The 27,771-nt window shown below is 41.7% G+C and overlaps 1 protein-coding gene across 3 annotated transcripts in view; it reads left to right on the forward strand.

Moving 5' to 3' along the window:
* The window catches only part of LOC310939170 (uncharacterized protein), a 31,755-nt gene extending 4,347 nt beyond the window's left edge, over positions 1 to 27,408 (forward strand). The window contains exons 2-17 of one of the 3 annotated variants that reach the window (XR_014593039.1): positions 12,453 to 12,508; positions 12,607 to 12,719; positions 13,708 to 13,782; positions 19,614 to 19,757; positions 20,125 to 20,202; positions 20,624 to 20,775; positions 20,859 to 20,913; positions 21,452 to 21,526; positions 21,814 to 21,925; positions 22,168 to 22,692; positions 23,182 to 23,670; positions 24,812 to 24,913; positions 25,002 to 25,135; positions 26,165 to 26,216; positions 26,332 to 27,156; positions 27,192 to 27,408. Coding sequence is in view for 2 of the 3 variants with exons in the window: in XM_083903843.1 (XP_083759969.1) it covers positions 12,453 to 12,508; positions 12,607 to 12,719; positions 13,708 to 13,782; positions 19,614 to 19,757; positions 20,125 to 20,202; positions 20,624 to 20,775; positions 20,859 to 20,913; positions 21,452 to 21,526; positions 21,814 to 21,925; positions 22,168 to 22,692; positions 23,182 to 23,670; positions 24,812 to 24,913; positions 25,002 to 25,135; positions 26,165 to 26,216; positions 26,332 to 26,468 (2,299 nt within the window). In the remaining variant the exon portion in view is untranslated. Of the gene's footprint in view, positions 1 to 12,452; positions 12,509 to 12,606; positions 12,720 to 13,707; positions 13,783 to 19,613; positions 19,758 to 20,124; positions 20,203 to 20,623; positions 20,776 to 20,858; positions 20,914 to 21,451; positions 21,527 to 21,813; positions 21,926 to 22,167; positions 22,693 to 23,181; positions 23,671 to 24,811; positions 24,914 to 25,001; positions 25,136 to 26,164; positions 26,217 to 26,331 lie in introns of all 3 variants that reach the window. The other 2 variants (XM_083903844.1, XM_083903843.1) reach the window with 2 other exon arrangements.
* The last annotated feature ends 363 nt before the right edge of the window (positions 27,409 to 27,771 follow it).

Raw genomic sequence — 27,771 nt, forward strand, 5'->3', positions numbered from 1 at the left:
TCAGAAGTGATTCTCTCTATGTCAGAACTGACAGAGACATTAAGAAAGCTCAATAGCTTTACAGCTAGTGTTTACAGCTACGTGTAAACAGAGGATGGCTGAAAACACCAAGACGTCATGAAAAGATGGTGCTGTGAATCCCTCAGAAAGGTGACAGAACTTCTGCAGCATTTACAATGATTATGTAACGTAACGGTAGTAGAAAATGGACCCGACCTACAATAATGTTTGTCCCTTGTGTCCAAAACAATGAAGAGAATGTTTATAACATTTATTTCATGCAGAGAAGCTTAGGACACAAAATTCACAAAGTGTAAAAGTACCTGTGTCTTTATCATCAGCACTATGGGATTGAAATGTCTCTGTTGCCTGTTTGAATATAGTTTTTTTTGTAAAAGCCTACTAATATCAACATCATTTAACATATACAAATCAGGGATGTGCAATATTATCTGCACGGTATTGATACGATCAGATATTGGCTTTAAAATGTTTTATCAGATATTGGCAAACACACAAAGATCCACTGACAACAGGAGGCTAAATACATTTCTACCTCCTTGACTTGACAACTTGTGCCCTTTAGTCTCTTCTGACCCAACATCTAACCCAACATAACAAAATAACAGGGAAAACTCCCGATATATCGCATAACGGCACCGTGTCGGCAGAACCACCCTCAGCGTGGCTCGTTACTCGTGTGAGTCTGACTGTGGGTGGTTTTCTGGAGAGCGACGACAATAATGTCTGTTATAAGAGTCTCTGAGTCTCTGTTTAGTGAACTCAGAGACTGATTCGCGCAGTAATCACTAAACAACTGTTTACCGCTGCCTTAAACATTGTTTGGAGTCATCTGGGGTTTAGGACAAACCTGCGAAATAACAGAGGCTCTCAGGTCTGATGAGAGAAGAAGCTTACACTGTGTGTGTGTGTGTGTGTGTGTGTGTGTGTGTGTGTGTGTGTGTGTGTGTGTGTGTGTGTGTGTGTGTGTGTGAGCAGCCAAACTGCTGGGTGTGAGACCACAATTTGACACCACGTTGATGTGTGTGACTCGTAATTGCCCCGTGGAAGATGCAATTAATGTTTGATGACTTGCGGGCTCTGCAGAGCTGTTATTGTTCTCAGTGTCAGTTTTCCATTGGAAACTTAATAAACCTAAACTTTATGAACCCAACGGAGCTGCTCAGATGTTTGTCTAGGATTTACAGCGTCCGCTTTACTGTAAATTAAAGAGTAAAAACTTTATATGAAGGACGTTGCAAACAATAAGCCTCAGACTCTGGTGTCAGTCATCAGAACTCTCTGTCGAGCCCACGTTTGTTGACCTTAATCTCGATGCCCTTTACTCGTTGTTTCCACTGGAATCTGTGCTTTTTATGCCGTGCTTTTTTGAGACAAATATGTTATTGTTGCTCGTTGCAGCTGAAGAAAAAGACTGAGAAACTGTGCAGAAAACTGTTTTTCTGCAGAAATCTGATGATTTTGTCCGCGCTGATGTGACAAATGGAGGCAGGGTTGAGGTTAATTGCTTGTTTAATCTCACTAATGAGCCTCGAGTGGAGCAGAGCGGCGTTTCCATGGGTGTGTCAGATCGCTGTCTGAAAACATCTGTTTTTCACTAATTGCTAAATTATTGGCCAGAGGATGAAGATGATGCAACATGATGTCACACAGAGATAGTTTTGCTGATGTTTATGAGTCTGAGCTGCAGGTTCTTTGTGTTCTGTTGTGAGACGAAGATTTTGGGTTCTCAGGTGAACTGAAACTCATATTCTAGACCAGCAGATGTGAGAGTGGCCGACTCGTCTTCAGATTGTTTCCATGCTTGAGAAGATCTGCTTGAAGCAGATGGTGCGACAGTGTTCTTTTACACAACTTGTCCAGAACTGAACAGAACCAAATGGAACAGTTCAGTTCGGTTCGGCACACAGCGGCTTTTTTTTTTTTTGGTGTTAACATTAGGAATAGTACCAGATTAAGTGGCAGCTACGGTGGCCTTTGAATAGAGAGAATCTCCGTCTTTGTTTGACCAGATTCTTCTTCTGGTTTGTTCATTCAAGCTACTGAAGGAAGAGGATTGTGTGAAGTAGTGGCCTCGGTATAAGTTAAAGTTAAAAGTTGAAAGGATTAAAGCACTTCTATGGGTAGTTTATTCAATATGTGCCAATAAACTCTCCGAAAATGTTCCATTTGAACACTTTAAAAAGTTTAAGTTGCGTCTCTCTTGCACCTTTATTTCAAGTAGAGCTGAAACGATTAATAGATGAATCGATTATTAATCGATTACTAAATTAATCGCCAACTATTTTGATAATGGATAGTCGGTTTGAAGCTTTTTTCATGATTAAAAACAAAATTTCTCATTGTTTTAGCTTCTTAAATGTGAATATTTTCTTGGTTTCTTTTCTTCATATAACAAAGAAATCATTAAAACTGAATTATTTTGGTTTGTGAACAAAACAAAGACATTAATTTTGCGAACATCGTCATTTCCAGCTTTGACAAACACTGATCAACGTTTTTTAACATTTTCTGACATTTTATGGACCAAACGTTTCATTGATTAATTGAGGAAATAATCAACAGATTAATCGATTAGCCCTAATTTCATTGCTGTTGATCAGTGAAGGAACTGAAGGAAAATGCAAAAGCGTAAAAAGTTGTATAGGTGAATATCAGGCAGTGAAGTGCTATTGTTATTTCCTCTTAATTACACATTATCAGACATGAGATGTGACACCTTCATATAGACACATCTACATTTTCCCGTCCTTCCATCCATGCAGACACTGCGCAGCGTCATCAGCTGTGTTTGCTAAAGTCGCTTAAGCAATCGCTGCCACTTCACCATGGCTACAGAAGAACTCACCACATGTATCATCATGACTTAAATCCGTGTTAACGATCACCACGTTGCACTGAAGTCACTAAAGTTAAGGGCTAAGACCTCCACTTTTCTTCTCCTTGTCCTGTTTGCTCACTGACAGGTGGTGGGATTGGGTTTTTTGGTCGGTGGAGAGAGTCGAGGGGGCCTCTGTTGTCGTGACGACCATGGGAAAGCTTGGTTTGTTTGTTAAGAGCCACTGAATGAGTGTAGAAGGAGGACTGATGAGGCTGGGAAAGAGCTGCTGATGAATAGGCAAAGAGGAAACGTAGAGGAATGACGAGATGAGAAAAGACAACGCGTGAGGAGGCAGAGAAACGAAATGTGTCGAGTGTGGGGGGGGGGGGGGGGCTGTTAGAAAGAAGAATTAACAAATGATTGAAGTTTGGCGAGGTGTCAGGATGGAGAAGAGGTAAAGATTATGGAGGAGGTGAAGAGCAACGAGAGACAGATCAAAGCATTAATAGAGAAGAGAAGATGAGCCAAGTATAAAAGTATCAGTGGATATGTGATACTTGAAAGACTGCTTTGTTTAAGTGAGGGAAACGGTTGGAGATGAGATGCCATCATGTTTTTAATGATCCTGCACTGAAGGAGGCCAACTCTTAGTGTGTGTGTGTGTGTGTGTGTGCGTGCAACGCAGTGTGGGACATGGTGAACAGGAAATGCCAGAGTAATCCCAGAGGACAACAAGTTTAGAGGGTTTATCATTGCTCATTCCTTTCTCCCTCTCCTCCATTTTTCCTGCATGTCAACCTATTCTCTTCCCTATAGCGATGTGGAAAATAAGCCCATATACTGTACCTCTGTGTTAGAGTCATAACAATTGACCCCCTGTAGTGTTTGCTCAAGGAAAACTCGCCCCCAATAACCACAAACTCTTCTCCCCCATAGAAACCTATAGGAACTCTGACTGTTTCCCAGTGTGCGTCATTGTTAAATCTGACCCTCTTAGTCCGTGTGTTTGGTGTCTACATCCCCTGGTGCTTTTCATCCTTTTGCTCAGTGTGAACCCTAAATCTTAAAGTGGACTTAGTCCCTGTTACACACTCTCTGCATGAACCCCATCACTGCAAACACACACTCATTCTGCTCTGCTTTCATCTCCATGTTGTTGTCCTAAGCCGTTAAATATCACACATGACGTTTCCAGGCTCTTAAGGCCACATTATACTTCTCCGACTGCGTAATGCGTTATCCGACTGCGTAACCACGGAGACGACTCGAGCCTTCATACTTCTGCGTCGTGGTGACGGATACGCACTGCAATTTCCCGGCCGATCAGCAGGGGTCGCTTTTTTGACTGTTGTTGTTGAAACAGTGGCCGTTTTTTCAGTTTTCTGTGTCACGGAACGCAGTTTTAAGATAATTTGAGGCGAGAAATTAGCAATTTAGAGTCTAAACATGTGCCGTGTGTGTTAAGATATGACGTATTTAAAATTTGTCAGCGACGTTGTCGGCGGTGATCAGCTCCGCCTCTGTGGACGCTCGGTGCTCACTGTGAGCCGGCACAGAGCAGCATTAGCTCGGCCTGTCCTGAGGACCAATCGCAGCTCTTGCCGTCTCCGTTATCCCTTGACGGAGTGACGGACACTTAAAAAATATTTTGTGCAGTTGGAGACGACGCAGAGGCTCTGCGTAACCTACGTAGAGCACTTTACGCAGGAGTATAAATTGGCCTTAAGTCGAGCTACAGCCAGCTTTTTTAAATTCTGTGGTCGACATGCTATCACCAGTTTTACAGCTCTGTACATCTCTGCCTCCTCTCTGTGCTCCAGCATCTTCTTTTATTTACAGGTCAAAACCTTGTACTGTGGCCTGCACCAGTGAGGCTGCAGCTCAGAGTCACATGCATTATAATATCCAGGTGTGTTAGTCTGACTTTAAGAGAGTTTATTTAGTCTAATTTCAGGCTAACCAACACGTTTGCATGTATTTTAAAAGTCTGGTTTCAGTTGTACCGACGCGATAAAACGATAACTTTAGCTTGATTTTGCAGAATGATTGTTACTGTGCCACGTTTGCACTTAGACGTTTCTGTTCAAATATGTTGAAAACATGTTGAGCAATGAAAATCTCAAAGGAAAAATCTCAAAGGAAACGCACACGGGTGTCGTTTTATCTTCTTGATGAATGTCGCAGTGAACCAGGCTTGTTCCTTGTAGAGTAAATATACCTGCATCGTCTCATTTCTGTCTCACACACACACACACAAACCTGTGTTTACGTCTTAGTGAGGACACATCATTGATAACCACTTCACCCTTAACCATCACAGCTAAGTGTCTAAGCCTAGCCCTAAAACCTGGCCTTAACTCTGAAAAAGCACTTCAAAGATGTGGGGCCCAGACAAAATGGCACAATGTCCCCACAGAGATAAGTTTTTAACGTTTTTTTTGGACCTCACAAAGATATAAACACACACACACACACACGCACGCACACACACCAGGGGAGGTCTAGACGACTTCCTGCTGCTGAACTATGTCACAGAGCTTTGAAAGGACGGACGCCGTCTCTGTAAATCTCTCAAAAACAAGTCAAACTGCTGCAGACGCTTCATGATATGGAAACGAACGTCACTCAAACGCGTTCACGCAGCTCAGGCTCGTGTTACGCAGACGGCGACGCTGCACGTGCAGCTCTTTTTACACAGCGTCTAATGTGATCTGAGGGATTAAGTCATCGCTCGTAACAAGAGAGCGAGTGTTGTCGGTGCAATCCTGCAACTCCTACATCCACGGCCTGACGGTTCATCACCTGACAACACGCCGTTCAGCTGCGTCAGCCCCCGGTGGACAGGCGTGATGATGTGTTTTGCCCGTCTTTGTTGTTTCAGGACATTTTCATCTGTCTTCTGTGTCTTTTGTGCGTCCCCCGCTCTGTTTTTCCCTCGGCCTCAGCACAGAGGAGGCTGTTTTTCTGTCGCTGCTCCATTGGCACTGATTTAATTACTTGTTTGTTTAGTTTGTCATCTTCTAAACTTCTCTGGCTCAGCGTTTCGCTGAGGAAATGGCATTTTCCTCCCTCGTCTCCTCCTTTCAACATTCCCCCCCCCACTCACTGATATATTATGGACTTTTTTAAACCTGTTTTTCTGAAACCTGATGAAGCTACAGTACGTGTTGTGTTCCGTCTTATCATTTTGTTCTCTGTCATTTCCCCTGCTGTTTACCATTCTCTCCAGCCCAAATAGCTGCAGTGACCTGTCATCGTCTCCAGGGGAGTCAGACGTGTCCTCCACCCAGTAACATATTATACAGATCAGTCAGTTACTCACAGACTCTGGATTTGCACAAATAATCTCCTGATCAAAGCGGCAGTGCTGTTAAATTGTTAAACACGACGCAAAAGGACAAGGAATCCTAAAATATGAAGCTAAATCTTGTGATTTTCGACTAACGAGGTCACATTTCCACTACAGCATGTCTCAACATCTCCATAGAAACACTGTCAAGGTTTTTTGAAAACAAACGGTGTGTTTCTGATTTACTTTGTTGGCTGTGGAATGAGTTCTGGAAGTTGATATAGTTTTAAAAAAATGCTGTGAAGCTTTGTTTGATATTCTCTCGATTAATCAATTATTTGTTTGGTTTCATAAAATGTCATAAAATGATGAAATAATGATTCAGTTTTATTGATTTCTTTGGAACCAGAAAATATTCACATTTGAGAAGCTTTAAAAAAATCTTAAAGCTTGTTTTAATGATCAAATAAAACTGTGTAATTGAGGGTTAAACACAGCTGAGCTGATCACTGCATTTGTTGTAGTAGTTTCGTGTGTTGCATCATGACACGATTACTAAAATTCTTCTGCACGACCACAGACTTTAAAACCACAGGAAGTGAGGATATTTTAGCTGCTCTTCAGTTGACTGTTTCTGGGTTAAGACCTGGTTTTAGGGTTCGGGTTAGAATTAGGCTCAGGTTAAACGTGGGTTCCTGATTAGGTGTTTATTATTATTATTGTTGATGGATAAGGTTAAAGGGAGCAGTTGTTCCATCGTGGTTCCATCGTATGTAGCGCGACGTTGTTGTACTGGTGTGACGACAACGGACGACGACGTCCAGCAGCTTGTTTTTTTTCCTGCTCAGTTTGTGGCCGTTCGTCTCAACAGGACGTCGAGATCGCAGGTGTTGAAGAAACACCGGTCGTAATGGAACAAGGATTTTCTGTCACCTGTCTATGGTGGAGCCGGTCTACGTCCACCGTGACTGTGCCATTTTACTCTGGTATTCCAAGGAAAGGGTGCCAAAGAGTAGAACCATTGGGGCTGGTTATTTTGGTGCTTATCTTCATGGCAAAGCAAAACAAATATGTACCTTACTGCACCAAACATGGCTTTAGAGAACAAAGCCCAGTCCTATGAGCCACAACCTCATTCTTGAGGAACTGGGGAAGTTTAGGGCTAAGATTTGAATTGTGGTTAGGTTCAGGTTAGCGTAGGGGATTAACTGTTTATGCTCTTTTTTAACTCTGAGTTGATGTGGGATTATTAATGACACAACAGTCTTTTATTGTTGGGTTAAACTCTTTGTCACAGAACGACGAGCCAAAGAACCAAAGTCTCAGGTTTTAATTTGTGGTTGTTTGAACATGCCTGCGGTTTACTCTGAGTCATGATCTTTACAGTGACATCATTACAGAAAACCACCGTGTAGGTCGTCTTCACAAGCCCAACGATATCCTTCAATACTCCATCGGCCTCTTTTTCCAACAGTTCCTCTCTCTTACTCACAGTTCTGCACATGTCTGTGCAGTCCAGACAAACAGAGGAATGTGTGTAACACTGGGGTCATTACATGGACACTATATGAGCAACATACCGGACAGGAGGGGGGGGTGTGTGTGTGTGTGGGGGGGGGGGGGGGTGACTGAGTCTGGTTGGACTTATTTTGCCCATGTTTGGCAAAAGGAAATGAGCTGTGAGCTGCAGGGACGTCTCTGAGCTCCCCACGCCGACGCAGACACAGAGGTCGACTCAGACTAAATATAGCTAAAAAAAATGGGGGACTCAGTCAATGGGGGTCAGTTTTGAGCCAAGAGTAAGAAATTTTTCCAGGGTATTAGTGAGAATATTACCTAGACAGAGAAATACTTTTCTGCAGAGGTCGTTTTTATGAAAACGCAAAAGCTGAAGAAATACACATACACAAATATACAGACACAAGTATGTGTGTGTGTGTGTGCAACAGAGCAAAAGAATGATCCGATGGAGTGAATCCAGGTGAGAGTCTCCTGCCTCTCAGCCGTCTTCCTGCACAGTTTTATCATTCCACATCAGCACCAATAACCACAAATCTTTCACATCTCCCCCGCTGACAAAGCTGGAATGAACAAAATGACCCACGAGTCCAAAAGATATTTCCTTCACAGAGGCACAGGGCGGGAAGCAGAGGAATGAGGACGAGATTCTGTCTCTGTGTCTCTGCTACATGATTATTTTAAATTGTATTATTTTGTGCCGACGTTGTTTTCAGACTAGAGTAGTTTTGGTCATGAAATTAAGGTTTAAAATATTTTATTTGCAATGCACAAGTAGAGCTGGGTGATATGGAAATTAATCACATTAATCTTTCTGTCAAACTTAAAATTTCCCCTTTGCTCTGGAGCGAAATGTAAAGAAGATTTGGTTTAAATGTGAATGTGAATAACATGAAACTAAGTTGTCACATGACGTGGCTGCAGCTATTCCAGCCTCGCGATTGGCTCAGAGCACTTTTTCTCTCATTGTCATTGGCTGTTTGGGGTTGTCTGTCAAAACATGGAGTTCTGTCAAAGTTCTATCGAGTGCGTCTTGTTTTTATGTCGAGGAAAAGTTTGGTGAGTGCAGTGCACCGCCTGCTGGAATTGATTAGAATGGCTGGCTTAAATGGGACAGAGCTTATGTCCATGTTTGTATAAATGTTATATTCTTTTTAGAGTGAAGTTTCAGAGCTTCGTGCATGTGTTGTGGTTCAGAGTTAAGTTAAGTTAAGTCTGCTGTGTGGAATCCCTGGATGAGTAAAACCGAGGCCTTCTTCTCCAGCTCAGCTCACCATCTGCTTCTGTTCTGTTGTTCTTGGAACGGTGGAGTGTAGCATGTTTGGACGTAGTACAGCGGCTCTGGCTGTTCAAAACACACTGGCTCAGTAGTGTTGTGTGTTTGTGTGTCTGTGTTCACAGACAGTATATATATATATGTGTGTGTTTATGAACTCTACCTCTGTATACTCTGAGAGCAACGACTGTTTATTTGTTCCAGAGCTTCACTGAGTATCTCTGCGCGTTAGCGAGCTGCAGATTTTCTTTCTTATCGTGAACAAAGTCGATGTTTCAGATTCTGACATCATTGTTTTTTCTGCTCTTTGCTTCTCTGTCACGCTCCTCATTCCCTTAATGATGGCCTCATTCCTCCTCTCTTCTCTCCTCTCCTCTCCCTCGGAGCTGAGGTCATAGCTGGCTGATTTTGAAGGTGGGCTGGAGCTCAGACATCAGGGAGTCTGTTTTTCTCATCAGTCGGTCGAGCGTTAGAGAAACCTGCATGTGTGAAAGCATGGGTGTGTGTGTGTGTGTGTGTGTGTTTTAGGGGAATTCTTAATACTCGTAGAACTGCTGATGCGACAACATTATGCAGTTGTAACAAAGTTAATCAAGTGGTGCAGACAAAGGAAAAAGTGAAGGACGTCCTACTACAGTAGTTTAGCTGGGGTTAGGGTTAGTTGCTAGTAGAGAGACCATAAAACTGCTTTACTCATCATCTTGTCTCCAGATATTGTTTTTGATGTAATTCTCTTCCCGAGCGAATAACATTCTTGCATAACACTGATTTGGGGAACTGTGAACATTTGCTTTTCCTTTTGTCAAATCATGTCATGTCAGCAACAAGACATATTTACTCCAGCAGAGAAATGATCGTACATTTAATTTGGGCTGCAACCACACAGTAAATCTTCTGGTTAAACTATCGGAGGCGTTAACAGTCAATGGTCTCGACTATGTGCATTTTGTGTCATGGCGGCATGTATGGTGTATTTGTTTGCATGAAGACAGATGAAGTCAAGTCCTGGCGAGAAGAAAATGTCTGAAAATAGAATCTTTAACAAAAATCTGAGTGAGTGAAAGCTGTGGCAGAACAAAGAGTCTCCTACAGCACTGTGGATCCTCATGTGCGAGCCTGTTCCATGTGGGTGGAGAATTTGCACAATTAAGACTCCTACTCTGTCAGAGGCACAATGACCTTTGTCCTTGACTGGCTGTGAATGGTGACCTTTAGGGATTTTATTTTGAGGATCATGGATCAGTAAATGTCTGAGAGTCTGAGCTGTAGATGCTGGTAATGAGGTGGAGTGTGGACTGTTTTTGTTTCTGTGCTCAGGGAGTAATCCACGACATGATGATCCACCCGACACAGAGCTTACTGGATCATGTTTCCTTAAATCGCAGTAAATATCAGTAAAAAATAAGAGTGCTGGAATGTTGTGTTACCGGAAAAAAAGGTTTTAAACTCTCTCTCTCTCACATAGTCCCTCCTCCTGACACACATCCAGCAAACAGACACACACAAACCATTCACCTTTGGCCCATTGTAATAGCAACTCATGGCCTTATGCTCCTGCTACCCAGCTCCAGATGTTATTGACACACCCCCATGAGTTCCACAGGGAGACATTTACACACACACACACACACACACACACACACACACACACACACACACACACACACACACACACACACACACACACACACACACACACACACACCCCTCACACACACACGGTAAATTTCAAGTCATTCCTGATTTTTTAAAAAATTCATTAAATATATTCCTTAAGAGGTTTGCAAATATTTTCAACAGATCCTTGTTCAGGGCGATGCCGACTATTATGATGGTAAATTTCAAGTCATTCCGAGATACTTTTTGTTTTTGAGAAGAAAGTCAGCTCACTGTCAAAGTGCATCAGGGCAAATGGATCATTTCCTGAATTTCAAAAATTCATTTAAATTATTCCTTAAGAGGTTTGCAAATATTTTCAACGGATCCTTGTTCAGGGTGATGCTGACTATTATGATGGAACATTTCAAGTCATTCCGAGTTACTTTTTGTTTTCGAGAAGAAAGTCAGCTCACTGTCAAAGTGCATCAGGGCAAATCGATCATGACCTGATTTTAAAAAATTCATTCAAATTATTTTTTAAGAGGTTTGCGAGTATTTTCAATGGATCCTTGTTCAGGGCGATACCAACTATTATGATGGTAAATTTCAAGTCAAACACTTTTGATCCATACCCATTTTGACCTAAATGTCAGGAACTGATTCTGCGATAAAAACAGCACTCACTGTTTGGTGATACTCACTCCTCTCAAATCAATGACTGCACATACTTTTCTCAGCGCTGGTTTCATGAGAACACATCATCAAGAGCTGCTGAGTTTCCACAGTGACCTGCTACTGTTTGATTGACAGGAAGGGTGCGGTCGGACAGGTTTTCACCTGCAAAATGTCAAAAACCTTGTGGCAGTGGAGCAGCAGTGAGCAGAACTGTATTTATTACACGAGCTATCACTGGAGGACGTTAACATGGTGAATGGAGGTTATTGTGTTGCTCACAAGTCTGTGTAACAAGGGCACGAAGGAAGTAGAGAGTCAGGAGTGTAATGTGAATATTTGACAGATGATTAGAACTCATTTCTTGACATTGCATTTTAGAACTGCAGGGAAGGAAAAAATCTATATCTCTTTTGTCAGGAACAGTCGTCCTCATTGAAGTAAAACACTTTTGTGTGTAGGCTTTTCCATATTATGTCACTTGAAAAATGTATTTCATTTATTTGATCCAAACTTTCGTAAAAGAGAAACAAACTTCAAGTAAAAACCGTGATGTTTACAGCATCGATAAAGGCCTGGAAAGGTTGTATTTCCTCCATGGCCTCATTTATCTGTCAATATTTATTTATATCGAGCATTTAAAACAACCTCTGTTTCCCAAAGTGCTGCAGACGCTCAGCAAATACACAACAGAAACAGGTTAAACAAATCAAATTAAACTAAATAAATATTGTTTTCAGCTCCTCCTGAATTGAGTGTGTTTTCAGCTCAACTATAAAACGATGACCACAGACTGAAAAGGCTCCGTCTCAGGAGATAATCCAGGAGCAACTGCTCTGACGATGCATCACATAAACCATAAAACCTTAAAGTCATTCCTGAACCAGTCAGGAAGTCAGTGGAGGGAGGAGAAATTAGACAACAGTTCTATACCCACATATAGAGAATTACAGTAGCGCGGTCTCGACTGTAATAAAAACACGAATAACTCTCTCTAAGTTTTTTGTGGGGGAGTTCAGTCAGGTTTTATCTTTGCCAAGAGACATTAGCTGGGAAACACTGTATGGAAAAGGAAGGCGGTACCTGGCACAGTTCAAGTCTATATGGATATTTATCATAATATAGAAATAGTCAACTTAATTTGGATCCCGAGAATATACTGTACACTATAATCTTTACAGCACATAAATCATGTATGTGTCATGTTTTTCACCTCTCAGTAGCTAACCTGTGTGTGTGTGTGTGTGTGTCCACAGGGCCTTATTTGCATATGATGGAGTGACCGACAAGTTAAAACTGGCCGACTCAGGAGGTAAAGCTGGCTCTTCTTTACTTTTTCACAAACGTTTAAATACTTAAAAGTCTTCTTATTGTTTAATATATCTATTTTATCTGCGTCCTTTCTCACAGCGGGTGGCGTCGCAGAGCTGGTGGAGAAGTTTCACTCGTCAAAGCCACAGTACGGACTCTGCAAGGTGGGAGACGGGGAGACGGGAGGCGTTCGGATCGCTATGATCGTCTGGGTGAGTGACTCATGATTCACTTAGTCACTGAGAGCAAAGTCGACTTCGGGCTTAACGTATCAAGTCATCGATGAACGACTGACGCCGTGAAACGTCTTAATCTGCTCGTCTCATTCCCGTTCTGTGCTTCTGTTGTGACAGAGGTTTATTTGGCATCTGACGTGTGGGAAAATGTCGTGGGACTGTGCTCTTACGTCATCGTAGTAACAGGAGTTTATGAATCACGGGGCAGCAAACGGCGCTCGTAAATGATCACACTCATTCCAACATTCGGCTGACGATTATGGGACGCGGGGATGACTCTGTGAAATGTTTTTCTTTCAGTGTTGGAGCCTTATAAATATACAGATACATGTATGAAGCCCTGTTTAACGGTCTATTATTGTATGAAAATTAAGTTTTTCCATCACAAAACACAAAGTGTGTAAGGTTTAGGTGAATTTATTTCCATAAATGATTGTTTTTTTAAGCTTAAAAACACCTGAATGTATGCATTATTGTTTTTCATTACTACAGAATGAACCCTTTATGTTTATATCAGGAGTGGGGCTTCACTACGGATGCAGCCATTTTGGATCAACGTGTTTTTAACCCGTCTGAATTTGATGTAAATCAAATCTAAGCACACATATTTCATGCATATTCACACACAGCCACCAGGAATAACATTGGGGTTAACTGTCCTGCCCAAGGACACAACTGCATGTAGACGAGGGGAGCTGGGACTCGAACTCACAACCTTACAGCTGAAAGACAATAAACCACTGAGCTACAGTCTCTTTTATGCTTGGAAAAGGAAAGAGAGAAATTCAGCTCCAACAGATCTTTCTAAATCTTACACACTGCAGCTTTAATGATCATTTGCATATTGCAGAATAATATACAAACACTTTTGGGCTCCTATTGTTCCCAGGCCTGAAGTTGTTGTTCTTTTTTTAGTGGTGGAATGACATGAATGCGAGTGTCTACATCCTGTGTTTGTGTGCAGGTCGGACAAAGTGTGGACGACTACCGCAGGACAGAATGTGCCGGACACGTCGCCGCCATCAGGAGCTTCTTCAAGGTGCAGTTACTACGTGATGCTCACGTTTATCTGGTTTTCATCTAAATATGTTAAATATTAAGGATGTGCAAAAGCAGCATGAAAAGATCTCAACTTCACTTCCTCAGAGTCAGTTTTCAGATTTTCCTTCTCTGGTTGTCTTTGTATTGTTTGTGTGTTCCCCGTCCGTCATGCACTTCCTGTTTTGTCGCTGCGTTGGCGCTCGCTGTGGTCTCTGTGCCGTGTCACTGTGGTTTAAAGTTCCATTGTTTGTGGTCGGTGTTCAGGAGCCGCGTTTAAGAGCTGATGGAAGCGACAGGAAGTCACAGAGAGGAGGGAAATGTTGTGTTTTTCATCCATCACTCAGTGTTTGCTGCAGATTCTTCTTCTTCTTCACACTCTAACAGCAGCCGACCTCCAGGTTTATTAGTTTCCATATAAAGTCATCACCACGACAACCGCACAAGCATCTGTGGAATGTTTGTTGTGTGTTTTTTTTTGTCAAACAGTAAATGTTGAGTCTGGGATTTTGTGAGCTGCTTACTGTGCGTGTGTGTGTGTGTGTGTACTTGTACATGCTACCTCTTCAGGGCCTCTTCTGTTATAAACACTGATCTTGTCAGACCTCATGGAAGTCTAATTTTTTTTTATCACTGAGCAGTGCAAACTTGGATTTATTACCACGGATGATTCAGACTGGAAAAGCACAATGGACACAATAACTGAACATATGGAGTGCATTTGCAGAAATATTCCTATGATTGTGCGTTTCTTAAATCAAACTTTGCTCCAACACATTTTTCACACTCTGGTAAAAACCACACATGAACTGCATTCATCACCTTTTCCACTACGCACATGTTTATATTCATGTAAAGTTACTTCTTCTTTTTTATATATAAAAGTGGTATCAGTGGTTGGTGAGTGATTATTTAGTCAAAGAATCAACCTGATGCTGATGTTTGTTCCTCACAAATCTCATCAATGAATCCATCAGTGCAAAGTAAATAATCAGCAAATCAATTGTAAATAAATGTAGGTCTGAGTTTCATGACGCAGACGACTCGTCTGGACTCTTCTTCAGTCTGAAATGTAAATAATCCTGACTGTTGTGACATAATCTCAGGAGACCTGGAGCGGATTATATCACAAAGGTCAAAGATAGTGTAGCTGACATTGTTGCCTTTACAGTAAATCACTACATCACGGATATATCAAGGGTGTATTTGTCCACATTCAGCTGACAAACAGACACAACAACAACACACACGTCTTTAACAACAATCCTGATTGTCTTTGTGTCTGTGTGATAATCTGCACACTGATGATAATCTGCACACTGACGAGTGGGGACTCAATCTGAGTGAGTTCCTTTGTTACAGTGGGTTAAACCTTACAATGACACACAGTATAAAATCAGTCTGATATCAGTGTTTAAACTCTTTTAAACAAATAAGCTGTTAATTAGAGATGCAACAAATGATTGTTTTCAGAATCGATTCATCTGTGGGTTTATTTTTCTCCATTAATCCAGTTCTTAAATGTCAGGTAAATGTTGAAAAATCTTCATCAGTGTCTTGTTTTTTCCCCTCACAAACTATAATGATTCAGTTTGAATGACTTATTTGTGATACGGAGCAAAGAAACCAGAAAATATTCAAATTTAAGAAGCTGAGAAATCAAGAAAGCTTTAATTTTAATGTGATTAAATTAGACATGCACCGAAAATTCAGCCACCAAAACCAAACCAACGAAACAGGAAGTCGTGATGACACGTGTGAGTCATAACAACACAATTAGATTAAGAAAACAATCATTTATTTTGGGGTTTCAGTTTTTGGTCAACAATTTTAATTTCGGTGCATCTCTAGATTACATCGATTATCACAATAGTTTTAATTTCATTTAGAGCTGAAACTATTAATCGATTACTAAATTAATCGCCAACTATTTTGATAATCGATAATCGGTTTGAAGCTTTTTTCATGATTAAAACAAGATTTCTGATTGTTTTAGCTTCTTAAATGTGAATATTTTCTTTGTTTCTTTGCTCCACATAAACAAAGAAATCATTAAAACTGAACGAATGACGTTCAAGAACATCGTCATTTCCAGCTTTGACAAACACTGATCGTCATTTTTTTAACATTTTCGGACATTTTATGAACCAAACAATTAATCGATTAATCGAGAAAATAAACGACAGATTAATCGATTACGAAAATAATCGTTGTAGCTCTAATTTGATTTAATATGACATTTGTCTAATAAAACCCTGATCACATGACGCTGTGGTGAACTTTATCTCTAAAGTTTCATGTTTCCTGTGTTTATTAAAGCGTTGAGGTCATATTTAAGGTTTAGGCCTTGGCCGTTATCAGTCTGGCACTGATATCTTCTTATTTATTTCTTTTCTTTTCCTTGGTTCTTTCATGTTGTTTCTGTCTCAGCTGGCAGCGAGGGCGTTCTGTCAAGGCGAGCAGATTTGGGCGTGTTACATACTCTACGCCAGAGCAGCATTGAGTAATGAAACCCCGAAATATGAATAGAGTGCAGATGTTTCCATTGTTCCGCACGTCCATGTTGACTTTGGTTGTGTGTGAATGTGGCAGCAGAGGTTTAGATACTGTTACTGTGAGCAAATCCTCTGCAGGAGAGTAAAGAACAGGAGGAGCTGTGATTGCAATTCATCTGTAATTAATCAAAAAGTCTAATCTGCTGCGACCACATGACAGCTTGGCATAATGTCTGCGATCCTTCAGGCTGCAGCAGGGGATTTGAAGAGCAACAAAGAACAGTGCAGCTATTGTTGCGTCAGGAATAAAGCAACACACTTGGGTCAAGGCTCTGCTCCCTGAAGCACTTTGTCGTCTCACCTCCTCACGCTGGAGAACAGTGGCTTTAGTTTTCACCACCACGAGCCCTTTATCACGGCCTCTGTGTTAGTTTTCAAAAAAATATTACTTTTCAGGAGAAAAACGTGCAATTATTATAACAAGAGTGTTTTTCAGGGGTGTAACCCTGACAGGGAGGAACTCTTTTGTTCACAATAGCAGGAAACTATAACAGCAATAATATGAGTGTATTTTTAGTCGAAATAATATATTAATTCAGTAGAAATGATATGATGTAAAAGGCAGGAGGCAGAGCTGAAGATGACCAGGATTAGAAATGAGCTCAGGTTGAAGAGTTTGGAGTTTTAAAGCTCCCATAGAGTGGTCCTGTTACACATATATGTTAGTTATGGAGGTCTACTTACATACATTAACTTGTTTTTATGCTCAAAAACCTCCTAGTTGCTGTAAACGAGCCGATAGAAATATTTCAGACTCAACTCTCTCACCCAGAAGACAGAGTCTTGTGATTGGCCAGTACCCAGAAGTGACATATTCAGCACACCCGCTCTCAGAAGCACAGCTCCCCCCTCTGGAACGGTGGATGCACTGCTCCTCATTATCAAAACATTGTTTTAACAGTGTTTAAAAATAGCTTCTTCACGACTCCCCGCCTCAGTCCCTTTGACGACCTTTGACCCGGAGTCAGACCCAGAGTCAGAAGACACTGTCGCTCGTGAAACACCTCCACAACGGACGTTATTCTTCTTCTGTGGTTCAATGTACGCAACCGGATGTGCCCGGACTAGTGCCCGGGGGCAGGAGGATCTGCTGTTCGGGAGAACCGCTGTTTATGTAACCGTACCGGGTTTTTTCAGAGATCTCTCTGAGCCTGAGATTACAATAAAACACAATGTTCTCAGCAGTGGCTGAACTGTTTGTTTAGAACCTTCAGGGCTTCATAAACAAGGTAATGACGCAGATACACACTAAAAAACAGCCTTAATTGGAACTTCCAGTCTAGTTCCGCTTTAAAGTAAGAGAGTCAGGGTTGAGGATGTTGAAGAGGAAAACCTCAGAGAAGGTTCATGGGTGTTGAGAAGGAGAAGGAGGACATGGGGACAGTGGAAGTAGTAGTAGTAGAAATTATATATAGCACTGGAACCAAACAAAATTTGTGGAGCTCTGCGTTCAGATGATGACACTTTCTCAGTGTCCCATCATTCTGTTGAGACAAACGTGAGTATCCACACGTCCTTACTGCCTCTCACAGTCTGAGAGAGAGAGACTCGCAGTTCACTTCCAGAGCAGAGAGACAGTTTGTGCAGAATTGAGCCCAATTACAGGAGGAAGTAAGTCTGGACCTGTCACATCACCCTGAGCTCCTCTTCCTCCCAGACTTTATAATCTTATTTCCCACAGAGACTTTTCCTGTCAACTTCATCAATGCCACCAAATCCTTAAAAGCCCCGTGCACGCACCTGCGCCTGGACGCCGTTTTCAGATTTCCTCATGACAGTATTTACAGAGAGTACGTTGCAGAAATGCACAGAAACTCTGAGAGCGTGAATGTAAAGAAAGCTCAAAGTCACTGCAGCGCTGCTAAAGCTACAGTGTGATCACATGATTGAAAGAACAGGAAGTAGGGATGGTACAGGATATATTCTGCAATAAAACAACAACAATCATTGTTATGTAAATTCCCAATATTGTAATAATTGTGAAATCCAAATTTTTTTACGGGAGTGACTTGAAAGTGCCACAAGGGGGAGCAGAGTGTTTTCAGTCGTTATTTCTGCATGTTTTTTTGAGTTATAAATTAATTCTGCACCATAAATAAACTTTTATTGTGAACTATACATTGTTCCATTGACACTTTTATTTTAAAATTATGTGAAATATTATATTGTACTGATACTAATATTTTCATTCAGATAATGTAATAGCGTGATAAGGTCCAGACGATGCTCAGTGGCCTCAAGGTCATTGGACTTTGAGACCCCGGCTTTAACGTAATGTATTTAAATAACGTAACATGTTTGGTAACATTGCAACATGTTTTTGGTCATGTTTATTTTACTTTATTTGCTCGTCTGTTTTCGAGTGAAATTCGACCACAGAAGGAACGACTGTCCTCAGCCGGTGCTTTAAAAATGTGTTTACATTTAGATTGTAAAGAAACATGATCGTCGTGGATCATAAAGTGTCTTGAACAGGTCTCAGTGCTACAGAGAACTCTTGTTGTTACGTCTGTTTCCATGTTGTTATTTTTGTTGGCAGCAGTTTTCTGGTCTGGTCTGGTCTGGTCTGGTCTGGTCTGATCTGGTCCTTATACATATGCAGTTGGCAGTGATGTGGATATTGAACTGCACAGACTTGTATTATAGAGCACGTTGAACGCTCAATCTTGTGTCAGCGTCAGTCTCGTCACTCAGATAAAGCTGTGGTTTCCTGTTGCAGACAAACTTGGCCTTGGTTCAACAAACCTCCGCTGACTCTCCATGGAAATGATTGTGAGCCTGTGGCCACAGACTGAGGCTCGTGTACAACATGTTCGATGTGTATCTATCCTGAAAAGCTTCAGTGGACCACAGTGTTTTGCTCTGTAATTGCTGACGATGCTTTTTTCTTCATATCTTTGAATCTCCCCTGAGCTCGACTTCCACTTGTTGAACAACAGTTTCAGAACTTTTCTTTTCCCACTGTTTTCCTCCACACAGTCACTGACGCCCTGTTTTTCACAGTTTCTCCATCTCAACCGCAATATTTCACTTTTTTTTTTTGTTCACCATCTTCCCCTCTGCTATCTATAGGCATCCAAAACCAATGCATTCCAGTCCTCACACTAAAACCAGCCAGTGTTTTGTTCTTCACAAGGGAAACAGTTGCACAACCTCGGAGTTTGCATCACTTCAAGAACCGTGTGTGTGCACGTGTTGTGTGTTTTACGCTCTGCTGAAGGAGGTGGATTAAATTCACGTCTCTCTCTTTGTCTAATCTGTCGTCTCCGTGTTTCAGGAAGCTCACGTGTTCATGAGCGCTGAGAAGGTGGAGGACGTCACAGAGGAGAAGATCAGAGCCGAGCTCAGCAAAACCCACGGCCAAGAGTCTTCACAGTGGGCGAGGAGGAGCTCCAGGTCCAGTGACAAGGAGGAGAAAGTGGTGAGTGTCAAAGCGCAATACATGCTTTGTCCACGAGATGGCGGCAGAGACTTATAATATACTTTGAAGTGGAACTGTTTTACATCTCATCTGTGCAGTGGCCTCATGGTTCCACTTTAGTATGTTACATGTTAAGATTTTGTTAAATTAACATTTTATTATTTTGCACTGTGACATAACTTTGCTTTATGTATGCTATGTATTATTTGATATTTTTTTATATTGTTTTTCAGGTCTCTGCTGTCATGTTTCTTAAATCCGTCTTACTTTTAATCTTTTTTGCTAAATTCTTGGTACTAAAACCCATTGTCAGTGCAGCCTGATACGTTTGTCTGTGCATTCTTTGATTTCTTTGTCTTTCCCACAGGGAACAAACTACAGAAAAACCAACGCTGCGATGGAAATGAGACTAATAAACAGAGACAACTTCTGGGCACGTGCAGAGGTTTGTCGCAGTTGCCTTTAATCTATTTTTCCACAGTTGAGTGACGAACACGTGCTGCAGCACAGTGATTGCATTTACAGTTGGGAAAAAACGATATGTTTTCATTACCTCCACGGAGGAGATTTGGTTGTGACGTCTTTCTTTTTAACTTCAGCAGACAGAACTCAGAAATAAAAGGATAGATTTTGATAAAATGTTGTGGTGATGAAGGTTAAGGACCAAGAAAGAAGTATTTCAGTTTGGAAATGGATAATCACTTCAGTGCAGTGACACTGAGGGAAACTGAGCAACCTTGGCTTGACTTTTTGGCTCTCCGAGTGCTTTCTCTAGTTTGAAACTGAATTGAAAGTGTAACATACTTATATTTACTTTGTGTGTGTGTGTGTGTGTGTGTGTGTGTGTGTGTGTGTGTGTGTGTCAGCGTGAAGAGGAAGCGAGGAAGGAAGACGACAGGAAACGAGCGGCAGACGAACGACGGCGCCTTGAAAAAGAAAGAGTGATGAGGGAGCGAAAGGACGAGGAAGAGAGAGACAGGAAGATGAACGAGAAGCTGCAGATGGTCGAGGAGCAGAGGTAGGAAACAGTGCCCTCTGCTGGTGAACGCTGCCGTCTGCAGATGACTCCCATGTACTGACGTCTGCTTTTCTGTCTCATAGAAGGAAACGGGCCGAGCAGGAAGAGCAGATGCGCAGGAAGGAGAAAACAAAATGGGTTTGTGGAATTAATCTTTGTATATGAAAACCTTTATAAATGATGCACAGTGAGGGATTTGTTCTTTAAACTCTCTGATCATGTGATGATTAAACGAGTGACGTCTACATGATAAAATAACAGTGGACTGATTTAAGTTTACTCTCTGCTAACATTTCACTATGTAAAACAATATACTATACGTGTAATATACCCTTAATATTGACTCTATCTTTTTCATAAATCTCAACAAATAAACCCTTCACTGAATCTTTAGTGTTTGCTCTGCTTCCTAAAATAGAAATTATTCATCTTTAGAGTTTGACAAACAGTAATTCACTCTATGTACGAACGCTTTTAACTGTTCGACTCTGAAGAAGAGAAAGAGATGGTATTAATGCAGATTAGGAAAAGAGCGAGCTGTGTGTATAATCATGGTTTTATCGTTTGGTTATACGTCTCCTCCACATGTAAAGGTCATTGTATGTGTTCTATGTCGTCAAATTTCTCTATCATCATGAGTGAAAATGAGCTCCGCTGTGTCTTTGTATCGTGACAGGAGCTGCTGCAGCGAGAGCACGAGGACGACATGAGGGCTCGTCTCAGACGGAGTGAGTCCATAGAGAAAGCAGCAGTGAGTCAAACTTCTGTTACTTTAGCGTAGAACATCGTCAAAGGCCTGAATTGGCCTCTTATTTGCCCTGAAGCCGTCTGCACATCATGTGAATCAATCATCAAGTGAAGGAGCAGAAAACAAGTGCTTCACAGGTGGAGTCAGCAGCAGTGAAGTGACGTTCATAGCTAACTTTGGTGATAATGGTGTTTCTTTGAGAGCTTGATATTTTCTCAGCTGGTACTTGGCATAAAAAAACTGGTTTTGGACGTTGTGACCTTAATGCATCATCTCTATCTGACCTGTAGGAGGCAGCAGCATTAGTGTCTCAGCGCTCCATGAACCCCAGGGAATTCTTCAGACAACTGTCGTCATCATCATCATCTCAGAGTCCCACCAGCCCTGGATCCTCCCGCTCTGGTATGTGGTTTTAACGTTTGATCTCAATCCCGATATCTGAGGAACCGCAGTCCTCCACGTCCGTGGGATATTTACGCTGATCGCATAGGGAGTGGTGTCTTTATGTCGCTACCATACCATAATGTGCTGCACCATTTTACTCTGGTACCTTACTGTACTAAACCAACTGTTTCATATCTGATATACTTATGTATTCTTTCGTTTTCTGAACTCCTCACAAACGTTGTGCTTTTCCTCTCCAGGAAAACCATTCAGACGATACCAGCGCAGCCTCACAGACACAGCTTTCATCTTCGCTAAGGCAGAAGAGAAGAGATCCCCGTCCTCCCCTCGCAGTCCTACACTCGTCTCCCCCTTCTCCCGGATGCCTCCCTCACCCTTCTTTCCCACCACGTCTCCCCCCAGAAGCCCTGATTTCCGGCCCGTCTCCTCCCCTCAAAGGCCCACAGCGTCTCCGCCGACATCCCCTCTCCGCCCTGCCGCTCCGCTCTCATCGCTCCCCGCTGATCCACAGAGTAACAGCCAGGTTCAGGCTGCCGTCGAGCCCAGAGCTCCGTCACCGACAGAACCGTCTGCACCCCCGGCCTCGCCCACCCTCTTGGCTTCCTTGTCCCCCGGTTTAGTCGAGGACGTGCAGCCACATGTGGAGGTGCTGCCTGCTTCACCCCCAAACACACCGACGCAGCCAGAGCAACAAACGTTTGACTTTGAGCCCGGTTTAACTCCTCAGGCTCCGACTGCTCCTCTGCCCGACCGACCGAACACAGGTAAACGCAGAGGAAAATCACTTAATTCTGTTTTTTTTCTCTGCTGAAAAGATGTTTTGTTCTAAAATAGCGACGTGAACATTCAGGGCTGAGTCAGTGTGAAGAGGAGTCAATGACTCTGCTTTGTTTACCAAAGACATTAATCATATGACATAAAATAATGGTGGATAATTTTGTTTTATTACAGGCTAAAATGACTTTTAGAGCCTCGGCCAAAAACTCCTTCAAGTTGTGCAGACTGTGAAGCCGCCAAGACACGTGAATCAGAGGCTCATTATAGAGAAATGACAGAGTTCACAATGTTTTTACAGTCCAGTCACAATTAAATATTCCTAAAGTAACCACAGTCGTCACAGTCAGGCCAAGTGTAACTGAAATATAAACCAAGACACTTTGTTTTCTCTGCAGCAGACACAAACTTCACAGGAACCTTTTCTACGTGTATTCTTATCAAATGTATGTAAAATGATTTAATTTTCCATTCAACAGACCTCAACACAGCCTCTCATGTGCTCACTGAGCTGCTCTCAGACTCTGGCTTCAAAGTACAGGCGGCGCTGGTGGAGGAGGATGAAGAAGAAGAAGAGGAAGAAGAGGATGTGGAAGAAGAAGAAGATGAAAGACGACCTGAGCCGTGTGTTCATGTCGTCACAGAAGTGGTCCTGCCTGAGGCTGTAGAGCAGAAGGAGGAAGAGGAGAAGCAACACTTAGAGAAGGATGAGGAGGAAGAAAAAGAAGAAGAAGAAGAAGAAGAAGAAGAAGAAGAAGAAGAAGAAGAAGAGGAGGTGGTTTCAAAACAGGAAGTAGTTGAAACTGCATCACAGGAGGAGCTCGTGGAGGTGGTGCAGGATCAAGAGGAGGCAACGACAGAGAGAAATGAGAATGAACAATCAGAAGAAGACAGTCAGGTGGAGCTTTCACAGAAAGAAGAAGAAGAAGAGGAAGAAGAGAAAGTAGAAGAAGAGTCAGGAGTTACAGGTATGTACATACATACTCTGCCCGGCCAAATAAAAGGTCACAGTAATTTGCTCAGTGTTATTATCTGGAGTTCCCTCAGTTTGTCGGTCAGCAGAAAAACCGACATACACTCTCTGACCAAGGTTTTTCAGTCATGATGATGATGATGATGATGATGATGATGATGATGATGAGGCCAAGATTCATCAGGCTCAAATTGTGACAGAGCGGTGGAAGGAACATGAGTCATAATTTTTCACTCGTGGATTAGCTGCTACAGAGTCCAGACCTGAACCCGATGAGATTCTTCAGAACTTAACAAACACTAACACATACTTGACTGTAGACTGTGTATAAGACATGGACGTCGTCCTCTAGTTCAGTGGTTCTCAACCTTTTTGAGTCGCGACCCCAAATTTAACATGCACGGCTGTCCGCGACCCCCCCCCCCCGCCCCCCCGCCATCCGCACACACACACCGGTGTGAACGCATGATGGGTATGATGGATAAAGCACTGTCCGCGGTGCTGAAACAACGCCGGATCAATACACCGTTGGCTACGTCGCATTTACATATCAGACAAGCACTTACACACTTCAGCTATTCGTTTTTATTTAGAAAAACTTTCAGATTTTTTGTAAAAACATACAGCAGCATCAAGAGGGTAACTTTTCATGTGAGTAATAGAACGACAATTGTCGCTACATCCCATCGTATTGCTGGTAGTTGAGCCGGTTAAAATGTAAACAAATAATGTAAACTTTCTTTTTCTTTTTAATGAAATGAAACGATAACTAGGGACGGGAATTACACGGCATTTTGAGAGTTGACTGTCGAGGTTTAGTGTCAAACTTTTTCTAGTTTTTTGCGGGGGTGGAAACTATTCTTCACTGTACTAATTAATTTTAAGCTAAAAAACATGGCTCTACTGTCCAATATTGACCATCAAAGCGGCGCTGATAAAAATGAGGGGCAAAAAAGGGAAAAACTCTTTGCTGTCACGGATGTATCTCCAGATGGCTGTCAGGTGGTGAAAAGCTGGTGTATCCAGTGTACTTTTTCGGCCCAACCGCTCGTCGTCATTATAACGTCTGAAAGCCCTGCCTCAGTGAATCTGTGCTACAATCAAAGCTAAATCATTCATTTACCAAATTTCTCCAGATGCTGAACCAGCTTTTCAACAAATGGAGCACGTGAGCGTCGTTCTGTCAGACAATGGGATCACAAACGGAGAGGACACCCAGGAGCAGCAGAACGGCATAGGTTTGACATCACTATCGTATTCATACTGTATATATTAATATTATTATCATGATTTATTCTTTAACTTATTGATCTGCTCTCTCTTCAGAGCGCTCTCTGAGTCCGTCTGACACAGAGCTGATCTCACCTGAGCCGACGCCGCGCTACGACGTTCGCGGCACGACGGAGAAGGACGAGGTCGCCAAGGACAAGGAACAGGACGTCACGGAGAATGGACAAGAGGTATTTTGTCAACGTGTAATTTATGTACTTTATAAAATATTATCATTCAGACAAATAAAATCATATCAAATATCACTGCACTGTGAAAACAGTTGAAGCAGAAACTATGATGTAACTATGATGTTACTGTCAGACCTGACTGAGGGAGTGTTTGCGTGTATACAATGGCAGTGCAGGGGCGGGCGGGGACAAGAAGCATTTATTACAGCACTGGAATTCACTTTCTGTGGGCTTTTCTTTGTGTTTTCAGTCTTAAAGGTGCATTATGTAATAAATCATAAAATCCTCCTAATATGTCACAGAGACTCAGGAATAATGTTCATATAACAAACTGAACTCACCAACAACAACAGTACAGACAAAATATTTGCATTAAAAAAAAATATTTTGCAGACTGCAAATCATGTTTATGTTTTGAAATCATGTTTTGGCGTCATGTGGCGCCACCTACCGCCGTCTACCAATCATTGCAGTCAGTAGAGTCTCAGCTGCAGAGCAACCACGGGTTGCCAGTTACGTCAGAAAACAAAACCTAAAAGACCTCGGTATTTTGAATTTGAGTGTAGTAACCGTTTTTGGCCACATTCTTACATATGGCGCCTTTAAGCAGCGGCGTGAAGTCATTTAACGATGGTTTCCAACACAAGTCCATAATAAAATGTTTTTATAGGAAGGTTACATCTTGTATTTATGTATGAATGAGTGAATATCCATTCACCCATTCACTCAGTGCATGCATGTGCAGATTGGGGTTAAGTGTCGTGCCCAGACACATCGGCGTGTAGACTAGAGGAGCCGGGAATTGAACCCTTGACCTTTCAAGTCACCCACCCCTATGCTACGTCAACTATTCTGTATGTTTTTGTATATAAATCTAACACAGAAGAGCTAAAACTAACAGAGTCTTAAAAAAGACTCTTCAGTGCTCGGTGACTGACGTGTTCAGTGTGGAGAATTTTAACATCAACAAAAAAATTTACAATTCATGATTGCAGCCTCTCTTTAAACCCATTTTCCTCTCCAACGCAGGCTTTAATGGAGCAACAAATGTGCGTCCGCGCTCTGTACGACTACCAAGCAGGTAAGTAGCCGCTCTGGGGGAAAATTGCCACGCATGTGCACGTAAAGCGGCTCCACTTAGGCTAATTGCACTGTGATTAGCGGGTCTTCACCATGTTATCTCGTGGTTCCCACAGAGGACGAGTCTGAGATCTCCTTTGAACCCGGTGACATCATCAGGGACGTGGAGACGGTGGATAAAGCCTGGTGGAGGGGGTGGGACAAAGATGGCCGCCAAGGCTTGTTCCCCGCCAATTACGTGGAAACCATATAGAAACACACACACACGTGTACACACACACGTGTACACACACACGTACACACTCAGGGACACCATCTCCCCTCACGTCCATGCATGATTTCACTTAAATCCTCCCACTTAAACTTTGTCCTCTCTATTATGTAGGAAGCATAAAGGAAAATGTGACTGAGTTTTGATGAGGGAATCACAATATTCTCACAAGTATGCAGAAATTACCCAGCCTCATTTTCCTGGATAAAAAAGCAGAGGCAATTTTTCTTTTCTTTTCTTTTCTTTTTTTCTCCCCTGGACCAAAATAACTTATTTCCTTTTGAGATACAGTAGGAATGTTGGTGGCGAGATCACATCGTGATGACAAATGATCACAAACTTGCTTTTCGTGTGAGAAACACAAACAGGTTTCTTTTATTGTTTTGTTGGAATATATTCCTCTCTTTTTGTTCCACACGTATAATAATCAGCATTCCAGTGCTAAAACACATAATAATGTACCGCTCTGTCCTGACTGGTATTCTCTGTAATCACGACTCATGTATCAGACGTCACGTTATCATCGTCGTCTTCCTGCGTTTGTATCTGGATTTGTTTCATCGTCTCTAATTAAAGCAGCAGCGTGAGGACAAAGACGCCGCGTTCACACCTGTGTTTCAGACCTGAGATCATTTTGTTCATATGTCCGTCTTTACATTATCGTGTGATTGTCTCTTAACCTGAAGAGGTCGTGTTGATACGCAGGTGAACATGAAACCCAGTCTTCAGATTCTCCGCTGTAACATTTGAATAATCTGCACTGTATATAAGAATGTATAAAAAAGATCAAAGGTCTTCTATGTTCTTTCTTTTCTATACTTTTGTTTTCTTTTATGTGTTTATGTGTTTATGTTTGTATGCTTGATGGATGGATTTGTATTTTTGTTCTTTGTATTTACCCCTGACTTACTAAATATATAGCTTTTACCAACTCTAACTGTTGAACTGTCTGTTTTTCTTTCTCCACATAAATAATATTCATTTATATATTCGATGTATTTATTATTATTTATTAACAGGTTTTCAAAATGTAACAAGAACAATATTATAATACATGCTTGATTTTAATTTATAACATACATGGCCATCGTCAATCCATACGGTCACATTGCTATATATATAAATACATATATATACATACTGTATATATATATATATATATATACACATATATATATACACATATATATACATATATACATACATACACATATACACGTATATACACACATATATAATATATATATACACATATATATATATAATATATATACACATATACATA

The sequence above is a fragment of the Microchirus variegatus genome, assembly GCF_963457635.1.
Source record: "Microchirus variegatus genome assembly, chromosome: 17".
Lineage (NCBI taxonomy): Eukaryota > Metazoa > Chordata > Actinopteri > Pleuronectiformes > Soleidae > Microchirus > Microchirus variegatus.